This window comes from Capra hircus, chromosome 29 (genome assembly GCF_001704415.2).
Source record: "Capra hircus breed San Clemente chromosome 29, ASM170441v1, whole genome shotgun sequence".
NCBI lineage: Eukaryota > Metazoa > Chordata > Mammalia > Artiodactyla > Bovidae > Capra > Capra hircus.
The window spans coordinates 25,208,144-25,224,829 of record NC_030836.1 but is presented as its reverse complement, the minus strand read 5'-3'; the positions used below and the strand labels follow the sequence as shown (position 1 = coordinate 25,224,829).

Below are 16,686 nucleotides of genomic sequence, written 5' to 3'. Positions count from 1 at the left end.
CCTACATGAGCTAATGTATCACATCACACACTTTTGTTACTATCCAGCACCACCGAACTCTATCCTAAGCAAGAGCAGTATTTAATCCCATAAACAAAACAGGTGGGTTTCCTGTTTTTGAGACTGGGTAATTTATTTTAGTAGCTGCAAAGTCCTGGGGGGAAAAAAAAAAAGATTCCTTTCTCAGTATGGCTCTGAGAAGCCCCGTGGAGGTATAGCTGGTGAAATCCCTGCCTGCCACCACATGTGGTGCTTGTGGTCAAGAGCCCGCCTGCCATTGAAGGAGACGTGAGAGACGCGGGTTCGATCCCTGGGTCAGGAAGATCCCCGGCAAGAGGGCATGGCAACCCACTCCAGTATTCTCGCCGGGAGAATCCCATGGACAGAGGAGCCTGGCGGGCTACAGTCCATGCGGTGGCACAGAGTCAGGACTCAGGTGACTTAGCACACGCAGGCAGACTAAGACCTACAGAGCTTCCATGTCTCGTCAGAGGCACTTCAGCTAGTAATTGGCCGAGTAAAGACTTGAAAGCTGTACCTCTTGACTCTCCACCCAGCTCCTCACACTGGCCCACATGTCCCCTTCGAGGCCGCCCAGCGTCAGCGCTGGTGGAGGAGGAAGCTGAAACAGGGAGAGATGGGGCTCTTGCCTCAGACCCTCTGTGGGGCGGATCACAGCTGGAGGCCTGGCCTCTAGTGCCCTGGATTCAGTCACAGGTCTTGATTCTCTCTGAATGTGCCCCACCCTGGGGGTATCCCAGTCCCGTGGGCAGTTCCTGGTGGGGTTATGTGCAGCCTCCAAGGCCTGAGACAGCTGTCAGCGCCCGTGCCGCGGGCTTCACCGGCGTTCTCCACAGCAAAGGCGACCCGGATGCTGCGCTCCTAAACCCGTCCTGAGGGAGGCAGGGCACCTGTGGAACGTGGACACGAGTCCTGTCACTAGCTGAAATTAGGAACCGTGAGGCCCCGGGTTAACCTCCGAAGTATCACCTTTTCTCCTCAGTTCCTCCTCAACCTTGTCGGCCAGGCCGTAGGCCTGACAGTCTTTCCTCCCTCACCTGCGTGGAAGCATCAAGTGGAATTGCGCCCCCGCGTGTTGTATGTTCTGTGCTGGCCCCGGGATTGTAGCAGTGAACAGAAAGGACGCGGCCCCTTCGCTCAGAGAGTCACAGACTGGAGGCACGGGCAGTTACAACACGGTGAGGGAAACGCTGAGCTGTAAAGCTGTGGGGTGTGGGCAACGACAGTCCCTTCAGCCTCGGGGTGGAGGGTGCTGGGAGACTCTGCAGGACTCATTCCCATCTTGCTCCTCCCATCCCCCCACCTCCTCTCTCACTGAAATCCCCTGAGTGCCTGTTATTTAAGAGATGTTGTCCCAGGTGTTATGGGGAGATGGCTCCAGATTTCTGTGAGTTCTGAACTACTTTTTAAAACAAGTAAATCTTATCTCCTCCCATTTCCTGATGCATTTGTTTCCCCACCACCCAGGAACCCAGTTCCCTTCACTGCCTCCAGGTTGTCCAAAGTCGCTTATCATCCCACCTACCTGGCCTCTCCCTCCAAGAAGTTCCCCCGATCTCAGCATTTCCTCCAGCTCATGTCTGCCTGTTCCCAAACCCAAACTGCTGTTTTCTCAGACAGAGGCAGGGGGATTAGATGAATTCTCTTTTTTTCCCCTCTGTTGTGGGTTGAATGTGTCCCCCTAAAAGGTATGTTGAAGTCTGAACTCCTGGCACCTATGAATGTGACCTTATTTGGAAATGGGGTCTTTGTAGATACAATCAAGTTAAGATGAGCTCATACAGAATCAGGGTAAAACCTAATTCAGTGTCTTTATAAGAAGAGGGATGTTTGGACACACAGAGAGACACAAGGAGAGAACGCCACGAAGAGGCAGAGATTGATGTGGTCACAAACCAAGGAATAAGAATTGCCAGCAACCACCAAAAGCTAGGAAGAGGCAAGGAAGAATCCTCCTAGAATGCTCAGGGAAAGCATGGCCCTGCGTACATCTTGTGTACACCCTGATTTAGGACTTCTTCAAAGTCCTAAATTAGGAGCAGTCCTGATTTAAGACTTACCTCTAGAATGAAATCAGACAGAGGATGAGATGGTTGGATGGTATCACCGACTCAATGGACATGAATCTGAGCAAACTCCGGGAGATGGTGATGGACAGGGAAGCCTGGTGTGCTGCAGTCCCTGGCATTGCAGAGAGTCAGACAGGACCAAGCAACTGAACAACAACTAGAATTAAGTCACCCAGTCTAGTGTTTTGTTATGGCAGCCCTAGAAAACCAATATATCCTGCTGAAGGTGTTTACTTGTAAGGACAAAGGCGTATGTCCCCTTCTTTGTGAACTGTCCCCACACACAGTCCTTGCTAAATCCCTTCATGATCATGGCAAAAACAAGCTACTCCATCACCGCCAACTGGTCAGGGTAGATAAGCAACCCAGAGCCATCTAAGCCCTTGAACAAGAACAACCAAATGGATTCCCTTTTTCAAAATTCTGAATGAAGAGGCACAGAGACGATGATAAGCAGGTAGTGGGTGCTGGGGCTGTAAACTCTTACAGGGTCAGGGCTGGAGTCAGTGTCACATGCTAGCAGAAGTAGTGGGGAAAAGCAGAGGGCCCTGCTCTACAGAGAGAAGAGGACTAATGTCCAGAGGCACAAACACGAGAGAGAAAATAGTGACCGTGGTTACCTTTGTTTTTGAGAGGATCTCAGTGCTTAACTCTAGTCCCACAAAAGACTTTGCAGCAGGCAGTAGGGAGCCACAGAAGATTCAAGGGAGTGGCAGGGTTTCTGCCTATCATTTCATTTGGAGTTCTGCCCCTTCTACCATCTCACCCACTACTGCCCTAGCCAACTATCATCTCTACTGGTCAGATTCATCAGAAACTCAGTGGCCTTGGGAGTGAACTCAGTCCCTCCTGCTTAGGAAATCCAGATTTTGTCTGGATTCACCACCCAATCAAAGCACAGTGTGGAATTTTTTCATTTAGAAACTGAGATGACAACCAATTCAGCCTCTTATGGTCCCTCCTTCTATAGTCTTGAACAACTTGCACCGGAACAAGCCAGCTTAGCCAGTTACCATGGACACCACTCTGTCAGTATAATCAGAGCCGACAGGCAGCAGCTAACAGCAGATTTAACTAGTGTCTTATCCTCTAGGGAAGGCACAGCTAAGGAAAATGTAGCTTTTCTCACTAACATAAATAGTTTAGTGTGCCGAACAGGGAGGTGAAGGAAAGAGGACAGTTCTATCAAATGTCACAACCCATGTTCTTTTTGAAACAAGGAGTAAATACTGGCTGGGGGAACCTTGATCATATTTGCTTTAAAGTCAGGAATATTCCAGAGTTGGCTCATGATCATTGTTTAGGCTGAGTTTTCCCTAAGATCTCAGGTTTTCTCAGTTTCTTCTGTACCTAGTAACATCCAACATTTATACAGCACTTATTATATGCACATTATGTACATTTGTTCATTTAATCCCTACAACTACTCTGTGGAGTAAGTTTTATTACTAGTTCCATTTTGCAGATGAGAGTGCTAAGGTCTCTTCCACAAGCTCTAGCCTGATGCCCCTGGGGTCAATTGGCTTTCCTCAGAAAGTGATGTTTCAGTGTATTCCAGGAGCACAGAGCCTAGGGGAGGTGGATGTGTAAACCAACAAATACAGCGCTCTGATGGATGGATATAGAAGGTAGAGAAGGGGTTCTTGCTACACTAGAGTCAAGGTAGATGTATTACCTAATTCTCAGTGTTGCTGTCATGATTTGGAAACAACCAGAACATTTTCCTTAGGAGCAGGTATTTAAATGTGGGACTGCAATCAGGTGACTAAGACTCAAAACAGCAACTGGCAAAATATACTTCCTGCTTCACCTTCTTTCTCTTCCTATCCCTACCCCCCACCACACACACACCCGTATGAATCTGGTTAATCTAGCAAGTAAAATATAAGATGTGTGCTGTGTCCTCCCAACCCAGATCATATTAGCTGAGGTTTTTTAGAGTACCTCACCACCAGATCTTGATAAATAGTACATAAAAGGAAGTGAAAGACTCACCTTCCGTTTTTAACTGTGAAGGTTTTTCACAGATAGAAGACATGTAATCGAGCAAGACTTCTAAGCAATCCCTGTCCTGTCCCTCAACCCCCAGTTCTGAAAATCTGTGAGATTGGTGGTATTTAGAAAGCTCAGACTGCCGAAGCCTGGTGAGATAGCCGTGATGGGTCAGGAGGGTTGCCCTAATCCTATCTCCATCAGTAACTTGCAAGGTGTTCTTATGTAAGTAACTTCCCTCCTCGAGCCTCCCCATTTATTAACAGAGGAAGTTAGAAAAGTCCTTTGAGCTGGTTTATGAATTATGAAACCCACCCTCTACCCTACCCTATCCCCACCTCCCATCCTTCACCCCCGCCCAGGCTAAAGCAGGTCCCTATGTTATATTCTTGGTACTTTTCCTTGTTAGCACTTATCATTTTACTTTTTCTTCTTCTTTTTTTAAGAAAATTGATTTATTTATCTCTATCAGTATTTGCCCTCTCCAAAATACTTGAACTCCAGAGGAGCATTGATTGTATTATTCACCGCTATATTCATGTGTTTTAGCCTGTGTCTGGCACACATTAGGAACTCAGTAAACATTTGTTCCCTGAAGTGTTCCTAGCAAATACTCCTCCTCACCCCAGCCCCGCTGGCCTGGTATCAGAGAGCACTGGGGATTCCTAAGTGGTATCTGTGGGAATCTCTGTGCTAACAAACGTGTGGGTTTTTCTGTTGTTTTTTTTTTTTTTCCCTCCCCCCTGTTGTTATTGACATTGCAAAGGGTCACTTTGGTGCCAACATTGAAATGACTACAATGAGCCCCTGTTTCAAAAAAAAATTGCCCCTGTCCTTTCCAGGGCTATGGAAGAAACGAGGAGGCCAAATTCAGAAGTTGAGTCAGAACGAAGTCAGTTGCTGCCCATAGTGTAGCAGTGATGATTAGCAAACCATAATGTGGAAATTTTTTTCCAAGCCAAGAATTGTTAAGCATTGTGCAGTCAGCACTTCTTAGAGTGGTTTATGAAGTTGAACCACTTTTGATTTCCTTTTGAAAACCATCACTTGAGCTGTATTCATTCATCAGTTCATTTGTTTGGACAGCACTTCTTTTTCAGGCTTTAGCACGTGCCAGACCTGGTGCAAAGCATGGTGAGGGACGTAAAGACGATGTGTGCCAGAAGCCCATGGTCAAGTAGAGAGTCTACCCAAGGACTGCAAGGCTAACTCTAAGAGGGCAGTGTTTGTGAATCCATTTGATTAGAGTCTGTCTCTTGCTGCTGGACAGTAAAGCCCCAGGAAGCCAGGGGACAGCATTTTGGTCTTGCTCCATACTGAATCCCCAGTGCTAAATGGTGCTGAGTTTGCAGTTGTTGTTGTCGCTCAGTTGCTTAGTCGTGTCCGACTCTGCAGTCCCATGGACTGCTGCACGCCAGGCTTCCCTGTCCTTCACTATCTCCCTGAGTTTGCTCAAACTCATGTCCACTGAGTTGGTGATGCCATTCAACCATCTCATCCTCTGTCGCTCCTTTTCCTCCTTCCTACAATCTTTCCCAGCATCAGGGTCTTTTCCACTGAGTCAGTTCTTTGCATCAGATGGCCAAAGTATTGGAGTTTCAGCTTCAGCATCAGTCCTTCCAATGAATATTCAGGACTGATTTCCTTTAGGATGGACTGGTTGGATCTCCTTGCAGTCCAAGGGACTCTCAAGAGTCTTCTCCAACATCACAGTTCAAAAGCATCAATTCTTTGGCACTCAGCTTTCTTTATAGTCCAACTCTCACAGTTCAGTTCAGTTCAGTTCAGTCGCTCAGTCGTGTCCGACTCTTGTGACCAACTCTCACATCCATACAATACTTCTGGAAAGATCATAGCTTTGACTAGACAGACCTTTGTCAGCAAAGTGATGTCTCTGCTTTTAATATGCTGTCTAGGTTTGTCATAGATTTTCTTCCAAGGAGCAAGTGTCTTTTAATTTCATGACTGTAATTGCTGTCTGTAGTGATTTTGGAGCCCAAGAAAATAAAGTCTGTCACTGTTTCCATTGTTTCCCTATCTATTTGCCATGAAGTGATGGGACCAGACGCCATGATCTTCGTTTTTTGAATGTTGAGTTTTAAGTCAGCTTTTTCACTCTCCTCTTTCACTTTCATCATGAGGCTCTTTAGTTCCTCTTCACTTTCTGCCATAGGGATGGTGTCATCTGCATATCTGAGGTTGCTGGTAATTCTCCCGTCAATCTTGATTCCTGCTTGTGCTTCATCCAGCCCTGGAGTTTCCCATGATGCACTCTGCATATAAATTAAATAAGAAGGGTGACAATATACAGCCTTGACGTACTCCTTTCCCAATTTTGAACCAGTTTGTTGTTGCATGTCTGGTTCTAACTGTTGCTCCTTGATCTGCAACAGGTTTCTCAGGAGGTAAGCAAAGTGGTCTGGTATTCCCATTTCTTTACGAATTTTCCACAGCTTGTTGTCATCCACAGGGTCAAAGGGTTTAGTGTAGTCAATAAAGCAGAAGTAGATGTTTTTCTGGAATTCCCTTGCTTTTTCTATGATCCAACGAATGATGGCAATTTGATCTCTGGTTCCTCTGCCTTTTCTAAATCTAGCTTATACATCTGGAAGTTCTCAGTTCATGTACTATTAAAGCCTAGCTTGAAGGATTTTGAGCATTAACTTGCTAGCATGTGAAATGGGGGCAATTGTACAGTAGTTTGAACATTCTTTAGCATTGCCCTTCTTTGGGATTGGAATGAAAACTGACCTTTTCTAGTCCTGTGGCCACTGCTGAGTTTTCCAAATTTGCTGGTCTGTAGTAGGCACCCAATGTATATTTGCAGAATGAGAAAAGGAGTGTCATCTAAAAGAGATTAAAGGGACCTCCCTGGTGGTCCAGTGGTTAAGAATCCACCTTACAATGCAGGGGACACTGGTTCGATCCCTGGTCAGGGAACTAAAATTCCACATGCTCTGGGGCAACTAAGCCCACAGGCTGCAACTAGAGAGAAGCCGTTGCCTTCCGCAATGAAGATCTGGTATGCTGCAACAAAAAACCAACACAGCCAAAAGAAAAGAGAAAGTATCTGGCCCAGAAGGTCCCATAAGGAAATTCTACTGTATACTTAAAGGAGTTCAGTTCAGTTCAGTTCAGTTCAGTTGCTCAGTCATGTCCGACTCTTTGTGACCCCATAAATTGCAGCACGCTAGGCCTCCCTGTCCATCACCATCTCCCGGAGTTCACTCAGACTCACGTCCATCAAGTCGGTGATGCCATCCAGCCATCTCATCCTCTGTCATCTCCTTCTCCTCCTGCCCCCAATCCTCCCAGCATCAGAGTCTTTCCCAATGAGTCAACTCTTTGCATGAGGTGGCCAAAGTACTGGAGTTTCAGCTTTAGCATCATTCCTTCCAAAGAAATCCCAGGGCTGATCTCCTTCAGAATGGACTGGTTGGATCTCCTTGCAGTCCAAGGGACTCTCAAGAGTCTTCTCCAACACCACAGTTCAAACGCATCAATTCTTCAGCGCTCAGCCTTCTTCACAGTCCAACTCTCACATCCATACATGACCATAGGACAAACCATAGCCTTGACTAGACGGACCTTAGTCGGCAAAGTCATGTCTCTGCTTTTGAATATACTATCCAGGTTGGTCATAACTTTTCTTCCCAGGAGTAAGCGTCTTTTAATTTCATGGCTGCAGTCACCATCTGCAGTGATTTTGGAGCCCAAAAAAGTGAAGTCTGACACTGTTTCTACTGTTTCCCCATCTATCTGCCATGAAGTGATGGGACCGGATGCCATGATCTTCATTTTCTGAATGTTGAGCTTTAAGCCAACTTTTTGCTCTCCTCTTTCACTTTCATCAAGAGGCTTTTTAGCTCCTCTTCACTTTCTGCCATAAGGGTGGTGTCATCTGCATATTTGAGGTTATTGATATTTCTCCTGGCAATCTTGATTCCAGCTTGTGTTTCTTCCAGTCCAGCGTTTCTTATGATGTACTCTGCATATAAGTTAGATAAGCAGGGTGACAATATACAGCCTTGATGTACTCCTTTTCCTATTTGAAACCAGTCTGTTGTTCCATGTCCAGTTCTAACTGTTGCTTCCTGACCTGCATTTTTTAAATGAAAGAGATTTTAAAAACATGTTATAGGGGTTGAAGAGGTAGAGCTTAGTCTCAGCTGGAGACATCACCTGATCAAAACTGGCGGGGGGACTGTTAAAATTAGGGTTAGTGTTCCCACTGTTGCTCTCAGACCCATTTTACAGATGAGGAAACTGTCACAGAGAGGGAGAAGGATTTGCCCAGGGTCACACAGTGTTATTCTCTCTGCCCTCTGACTGATAAGGATAAGAGGCTTATGGAAGCTTCCTGATGGGAGAGACTGACTGTGGGGGAAACTGGGTCTTGTTCTGATGGGTGGGGCCATGCTCAGTAAGTCTTTAATCCAATTTTCTGTTGATGGGCAGGGCTGTGTTCCTTTCCTGTTGTTTGACTGGAGACCAAACTATGGTGGAGGTAATGAAGGTAATGGCGACCTCCTTCAAAAGGCCCCATGCATGCACTGGTGCACTCAGTTTCCCCGAGCCTGAGGCAGGCCAGCGCTGACCCACGCCTCTGCTGGAGACTCCTGGACTCACAGGCAAGCCTGGGTCAGTCTCTCGTGGGGTCACTGCACCTTTCTCCTGGGTCCTGGTGTGCACAGGTTTTGTTTGTGCCCTCCAAAAGTCTGTTTCCCCAGTCCTGTGCAAGTTCTGTAATCAAATCCCACTGGCCTCCAAAGTCAAATTCCCTGGGCAAATTCCATCCCTTTGCCAGATCCCCAGGTTGGGAAATCTGCTGTGGGTCCTAGAACTTTCTTAACAGTGCGAGAATTTGGTATAATTGTTCTGCAGTTTGTGCATCATCTGCTCTGTGGCTCTATGGTGGGGTTAACGGCAACCTCCTCCAAGAGGGTTTATGCCACACCTAGGATTGCTGCACCCAGAGCCCCTGCCTCTGCAGCAGGCAACTGCTGACCTGCACCTCCATAGGAGACACTCAAACCCTCAAAGGCAGGTCTGGTTCAGTCTCTGTGGAGTCTCCTGGTGCACACAAGGTTTTGTTTGAGTCCTCTGAGCATCTCTGGCAGGTATGGGGTTTGATTCTAAACACGATTTTGCCCCTCCTACCATCTTGCTGGGGCTTCTCCTTTGTCTTTGGATGTGGAGTATCTTTTTTTGGTGGGATCCAACATTCTCCTGTCGATGGTTGTTCAGCAGCGAGTTGTAATTTTGGAGTTCTTGCAGGAGAACTTGCCTTGTCTAATTCAATGAAACTATGAGCCATGCTGTGTAGTGTCGCCCAAGACAGATGGGTCATGGTGGAGAATTCTGACAAAATGTGGTCCACTGGAGAAGGCACTGGAAAACCACTTCAGTATTCTTGCCTTGAGGACCCCATGAACAGTATGAAAAGGCAAAAACATATGACACTGAAAGCTGAACTCCCAGATTGGTGGGTGCCCAATATGCTACTGGAGATGAGTGGAGAAATAACACCAGAAAGAATGAAGAGATGGAGCCAAAGTGAAAACAAGGCCCAGCTGTGGATGTGACTGGTGATGGAAGTAAAGTCCAATGCTGTAAAGAACAATATTGCATAGGAACCTGGAATGTTAGGTCCATGAATCAGGGTAAATTGGAAGTGGTCATACAGGAGATGGCAAGAGTGAACATCAACATTTTAGGAATCAGCTAACTAAAATGGACTGGAATGGGTGAATTTAACTCAGATGACCATTATATCTATTACTGTGGGAAAGTATCCCTTAGAAGAGATGGAATAGCCATCGTAGTTAACAAAAGAGTTGAAAGTGCAGTACTTGGGTGCAGTCTCAAAAACGACAGAATGATCTCTGTTCATTTCCAAGGCAAATCATTCAATATCACAGTAATCCAACTCTATGCCCTGACCAATAATGCTGAAGAAGCTGAGGTTGAATGGTTCTATGAAGACTCACAAGACCTTCTAGAACTAACACCCCCAAAAGATGTCCTTTTCATCATAGGGGACTGGAATGCAAAAGTAGGAAGTCAAGAGATAGCTGGAGTAACAGGCAAATTTGGCCTTGGAGTACAAAATGAAGCAGGGTAAAGGCTAACAGAGTTTTGCCAAGAGAATGCACTGGTCATAGAAACACCCTTTTCCAACAATGCAAGAGACGACTCTACACATGGACATCACCAGATGGTCAATACTGAAATCAGATTGATTATATTCTTTGATTAGATCCCTTGGAGATGGGAAAGGATTACCCACTCCATTATTCTGGCCTGGAGAATTCCATGGACGGTAGAGTCCATGTGGTCACAAAGAGCTGGACACAACTGAGCTACTTTCACAACATATTCTTTGCAGCCAAAGATGGAGAAGCTCTGTACAGTCAGCAAAAACAAGACCGGGAGCTGACTGTGGCTCAGATCATGAACTCCTTTTTGCCAAATTCAGACTTAAATTGAAGAAAGTAGGGAAAACCACTAGACGATTCAGTTATGACCTCAATCAAATCCCTTATAATTATACAGTGGAAGTGTCAAATAGGTTCAAGGGATTAGAGCTGATAGAGTGCCTGAAGAACTATGGACAGAGATTCTGACCTTGTGTAGGAGGCAGTGATCAAGACCATCCCCAAGAAAAAGAAATACAAAAAGGCAACATGGTTGTCTGAGGAGGCCTTACAAATAGCTGAGAAAAGAAGAGAAGCTAAAGGCAAAGAAGAAAAGGAAAGATATACCCATTTGAATGCAGAGTTCCAAAGAATAGCAAGGAGAGATAAGAAAGCCTTCCTCAGGGATCAATGCAAAGAAACAGAGGAAAATAATAGAATGGGAAAGACTAGAGATAATTTCAAGAAAATTAGTGATACCAAGGGAATATTTCATGCAAGGACAGATATGTTGTGGACCTAACAGAAGCAGAAGCAGAAGATATTAAGAAGAGGTGGCAAGAATACACAGAAGAACAATACAAAAAAGATCTTCAGGACCCAGATAACCATGATGGTGTGATCACTCACCTAGAGCCAGGCATCCTGGAATGCGAAGTCAAGTGGGCCTTAGGAAACATCACTACGAACAAAGCTAGTAGAGGTGATGGAATTCCAGTTGAGCTATTTCAAATCCTAAAAGATGATGCTGTGAAAGTACTGCACTCAATATGCCAGCAAATTTGGGAAACTCAGCATCATCTGGTCCCATCAATCATGGTAAATAGATGGGGAAACAATGGAAACAGTGACAGACTTTATTTTTTGGGGCTCCAAAATCATTGCAGATGGTGACTGCAGCCATGAAATTAAAAGACACTTGCTTCTTGGAAGAAAAGCTATGACCAACCTAGACAGCATAGTAAAAAAGCAGAGACATTACTTTGCCAACAAAGGTCCATCTAATCGAAGCTATGGTTTTTCCAGTAGTCATGTATGGATGTGAGAGTTGGACTATAAAGAAAGCTGAGCACCAAAGAATTGATGCTTTTGAACTGTGGCGTTGGAGAAGACTCTTGAGAGTTCCTTGGACTGCAAGGAGATAAAATCAGTCCATCATAAAGGAGATCAGTCCTGAGTATTCACTGGAAGGACTGATGCTGAAGCTGAAACTCCTATACTTTGGCCATCTGATGCAAAGAACTGACTCAATGGAAAAGAACTGACTCATTGCTGGGAAAGACTGAAGGCAGAAAGAGAAGGGGACGACAGGAGATGAGATGATTGGATGGCATCACCGACTCGATGGACATGAGTTTGAGCAAGCTATGGGAGTTGGTGATGGACAGGGAGGCCTGGCGTGCTGCAGTCCAAGGGGTCACAAAGAGCTGACACAATTGAGCAACTGAGCTGAAAAGAACTGAACTGAACTGAACACAGTGTTATGGGCTGCATTTTGCCCCTCCCCTCAATTCATATATTGGAGTCTTAACTCCTAGTACCTTAGAATGTGACAGAATTTGGAAGTAGAGTCTTTAAAGAGAGAAGTTCAAATGAGGTCATTTTAGGGCCCTAACCCATTATGACTCATGTTCTTATAAGAAGAGGAGATAGGGTGCAGATAACACGCACGGAGGGAATGTGAAGACACAGGAAGAAGACAGCCATCTGAATCCAAGGAGAGAGGCCTTAGGAGAAACAACCCTGCTGCTGCTAAGTCGCTTCAGTCGTGTCCGACTTTGTGTGACCCCGTAGACGGCAGCCCACCAGGCTCCCCCGTCCCTGGGATTCACCAGGCAAGAACACTGGAGTGGGTTGCCATTTCCTTCTCCAATGCATGAAACTGAAAAGTGAAAGTGAAGTCGCTCAGTCATGTTCGACCCTCAGCGACCCCATGGACTGCAGCCTTCCAGGCTCCTCCGTCCATGGGATTTTCCAGGCAAGAGTACTGGAGTGGGGTGCCATTGCCTTCTCCACAGAAACAACCCGACTGACACCATAATCTTGGATTCTGGCCTCTAGAATTGTGAGAAAAATTAATTTCTGCTGTTTAAACCAGCCAGCCTGTGGTACTTTGTTATGGCAGCTCTAAGCCAACTAATATACATGGTAAATAATGGCAAAGTTTGGACTAGAAGCCAGGTCTGCTGCATGTGTGTCTTCAGTCCTCCAGCTGGCCCATTTGGTACTCTCTCCACCACCCACTGCTGAGGAGGACGATGACAATGACAATGGCAGCTAACCCATATACAGTGCCTATTAGGTTCCACGCACTCCTCTAAGTACTTTACTTCCAATGGCTCATGTAATTCTCCCAACAGCCCTGTGAAGTAAGTACTATTATTTTCCCACTTTTATATTTTACAGATTAAGAAACTGAAACACAAAGAGATTGAGCAACTTGCCCAAGATCATATGACAACTCAGTGCTGGCACTGGGATTCAGGCCCAGATGGTCCGCTCCAGGAACATGCCCCCTACCATTAGGCTATTCTCCAGTGCTATGTCAACACGCTGAGCCAGAGGCATTTTCAAAGATGAGAGGTAAGGATGGCATTTCAAGGCCTCACTGGGTTTGCTTTCCTTCAGCCACTAGCTAAGGATATACCCATCCCAATCTGAAGAAGCTCAATAGAGGCATTAAAAAAAAAAAAAAGACAGACTTGAAAGTGAAACAACCAAACAGCTTCTGCCAAAGCACTTTGAGGTAAGAGACATGGGTTAGAATCCTTTCTCCACCACTTACCAGCTGAGTGATTTGGGGTTTATGGAATCAGTCTGAAACACAGTTTCTCCTTCTGGAAACGTAGTAAGTGATCAATAGACAGAGCTCTTGTTAAGCGCAAGGACCATGCCCAAAAGGCTCTCTTCTCTGTGAAACCTTGCCCAGTGTCTCATCCTAGGGTGTTCATCTTGATTGCTTGCTCCACTGGCTCTCAAGGGAAGTTGCTTTCACTTCTATTTGCCACTTAATTTGTCCTTCCTTGTATCATAGAAGTTGATGACACACCTATCCATCCACCCATCCACTCGGTAAAATTGTACCAAGCATTTTCCATGTCCCAGTGCTGTGCCAGGCACCAGGAGTTCACAGGTGGATACAATAAGGCCCCAGCCTCGAAGACCTTGGGCTTTTGGGGCAACTCAGGACTGGATGTTCCCAATAGGTAGTGGCACTATAATAATAATAATAATAATAACAGTCAAGCTTTACAATTATACCATATTACAATATTTATCACAGGAAAAACCAGCACTTTGTTTTCTTTCTAGACATTTATTTTATGGTTTAGAACTATTATAGTAGAATAGAGGAGACATAATTCTTTCAATCCTTTTCCAATTTAACTTCCAAAGGTTTGGTTTGGCAACAAATACATTAAGGAATAATTGCAAAGACTATACTAAGTGCTGGGTTAGAAGAAGCCCTAGTGTTTTCTGGAGGCTGAGGTAGGTGAGCCCCATTTCCCCAGTGGACTCCCAAGGGCAGAAGCTAAGTCTTCACCTAGCTTCATATCTGTCCTACAGGCTGAATAGAGGTTAGGTGTCAGCTACTTCGGTGCAGTTCACAAAAGGATGTGGGGAGCGTGGATGGCGGCTCTTCCCAATCCACCTGAGAGATGGAACTCATATATTTTTTTCTTTTGCTGAGGAAACAGAGCCCCAGAGGGGAAAGAGACTTGCCAAAGGTCATAGGAACAGAGTAGCAAATGTTTTAATAGTTAACATTTATTGGTTCCTTCTTATGTCAAACATTGGCTATGGGGCTTTACATGCTTTATCTCGTTTAATCCTTCTGACAATTCTGTGAAATAAGTACCCTCATTTTCTCCATTTCACAGATGTGGAAATTGTATGCCAAAGCCTTTGACTGTGTGGATCACAATAAACTGTGGAAAATTCTGAAAGAGATGGGAATACCAGACCACCTGACCTGCCTCTTGAGAAACCTAGATGCAGGTCAGGAAGCAACAGTTCAAACTGGACATGGAACGACAGACTGGTTCCAAATAGGTAAAGGACTATGTCAAGGCTGTATGTTGTCACACTGCTTATTTAACTTCTATGCGAGAGTACATCATGAGAAACGCTGGGCTGGAAGAAGCACAAGCTGGAATCAAGATTTCCGGGAGAAATATCAATAACCTCAGATATGCAGATGACACCACCCTTATGGCAGAAAGGGAAGAGGAACTGAAAAGCCTCTTGATGAAAGTGAAAGAGGAGAGTGAAAAGTTGGCTTAAAGCTCAACATTCAGAAAACGAAGATCATGGCATCTGGTCCCATCACTTCATAGTAAATAGATGGGGAAACAATGCCAGACTTTATTTTTTGGGCTCCAAAATCACTGCAGATGGTGATTGCAGCCATGAAAGTAAAAATGCTTACTCCTGGGAAGGAAAGTTATGACCAACCTAGATAGCATATTGAAAAGCAGAGACATTACTTTGCCAACAAAGGTCTGCCTAGTCAAGGCTATGGTTTTCCAGTGGTTATGTATGGATGTGAGAATTGGACTGTGAAGAAAGCTGAGCACCGAAGAATTGATGCTTTTGAACTGTGGTGTTGGAGAAGACTCTTGAGAGTCCCTTGGACTGCAAGGAGATCCAACCAGTCCATTCTAAAGGAAATCAGCCCTGGGTGTTCTTTGGAACGAATGATGCTAAAGCTGAAACACCAGTACTTTGGCCACCTCATGCGAAGAGTTGACTCATTGGAAAAGACTCTGATGCTGGGAGGGATTGGGGGCAGGAGGAGAAGGGGGCTACAGAGGATGAGATGGCTGGATGGCATCACCGACTCGACGGACGTGAGTTTGAGTGAACTCCGGGAGTTGGTGATGGACAGGGAGGCCTGGCGTGCTGCGATTCATGGGGTCGCAAAGAGTTGGACACGACTGAGCAACTGAACTGAACTAAGAGACGGTTTCACAAGGCCATCTAGCTATTAAACAGCCAAGTCCCGATTTGCACTCGGCAGATGGTTCTTGGCGTTGGAATAACAGCCAGATCCTGGATCTGTACTAGAGGCAGGATGAGGCATGCGGACAGGTGGACATCTACCTGGGCAAGCAGTGCACAGCCTTGGCCAGCGGCTCTTAGCACCCGGCGTGGGCGAGGCGTAGGCGGGGCCTCTGACTCGCAGTTCTCCACTAGCCTCCCTGGCGGCGCGAGACTCCCGCCCCCAGCCGAGCGGAGGGCATGGATTGGCTCTTTCGAGGCCGATTGACGGCGCAGCGCTCGAGACAGGGACGCGGTGGAGGCGGAGTCACAGAAGGAAGTGGGAGTAGAGACGGCTCGAGGCGGGCTGGCCAGCGGGCCGCCGCCGCCACTTTGTCGAGTCGCCGCCGCCACTGGGGAGATGGAGGGGCCGGGACTGGGCTCGCAGGTGAGTGCGGTTGGGCGCAAGCGTCTCAGGGGCCCGGCGGGTGGCCGAGGGGAGGAAGAGACGGAGGGCTTGGGTGTGAGTTAGCTCCCAGAGGGGCCTCAGGGAGCGGAGGGGCAGGGTCCAGGGAGGGGGAAACCTGGAAACGCCGAGAATGATGCAGGGAATTCTCTCTGAGGCGACCGCGAAGAAAAGGCGAAGACACAGGGTGAGTGCCATACCGGCTCTTCCGCATCCATCCACCTTAGCGCCGGGACTGCTCTGGGGCCTGGGAGGAGAGGGAAGCCGTTCCTGGGAGAGGTGTCAGGTGACACACCTGAGTTGGACCAGCCCTTCATGACCTTGGCCTGAAGTCTGTGAGGTTCTATTCATTTCTTTTAAGGCCGAGGCGCCTGGGAACCTGCCTTCGCCCCACCCAGCCCTGTTCTAGCTCCCTGTTGCCATATCCTTGCCTACTCCTTGAAAGATCTGAGGCTGTTTGTTTAGGCCGGAGAAAGCGGGGTGGAGAGGGAGGTGCGTGATAGCTATCTGCAAAATCCCAAAGGACTCTGTGTGTGGCGGAGGTCGTGCTGGAAGCCAGATGTAGTTTCAGAAAACAGAAGGGGCCAGTGGGGAGTGACAGGAGGTACATGTTAGCTCCAGGAGAACTAGATTTTTGTCCTTTTTGTTCATGGTCCTGACGGGCATATTATAGCTGTTTACTTAGTATTTGTTGAATATATGAAAAATACTCAGGTTCAGCCAGGGTCTAGTGAGTTCTTAG

General features: G+C 46.5%; 2 protein-coding genes across 4 annotated transcripts in view; one reads left to right on the top strand and one right to left on the bottom strand.

The window, feature by feature from the left end:
* Positions 1-4,128, bottom strand: part of LOC102185985 — a 65,457-nt gene extending 61,329 nt beyond the window's left edge. Inside the window, exons 1-3 of the mRNA XM_018042674.1 lie at positions 4,086-4,128; positions 1,547-1,605; positions 539-622 (exon numbers count right to left, since the gene is read on the bottom strand). Of these exons, the coding sequence (XP_017898163.1) occupies positions 539-622; positions 1,547-1,605; positions 4,086-4,128 (186 nt within the window). The remainder of the gene's footprint in view (positions 1-538; positions 623-1,546; positions 1,606-4,085) is intronic.
* Positions 15,808-16,686, top strand: part of ZDHHC13 (zinc finger DHHC-type containing 13) — a 52,224-nt gene continuing 51,345 nt past the window's right edge. For all 3 annotated transcript variants that reach the window (XM_018043479.1, XM_018043478.1, XM_018043477.1), the window contains exon 1: positions 15,808-15,926. Coding sequence is in view for 2 of the 3 variants with exons in the window: in XM_018043478.1 (XP_017898967.1) it covers positions 15,900-15,926 (27 nt within the window). In the remaining variant the exon portion in view is untranslated. The remainder of the gene's footprint in view (positions 15,927-16,686) is intronic.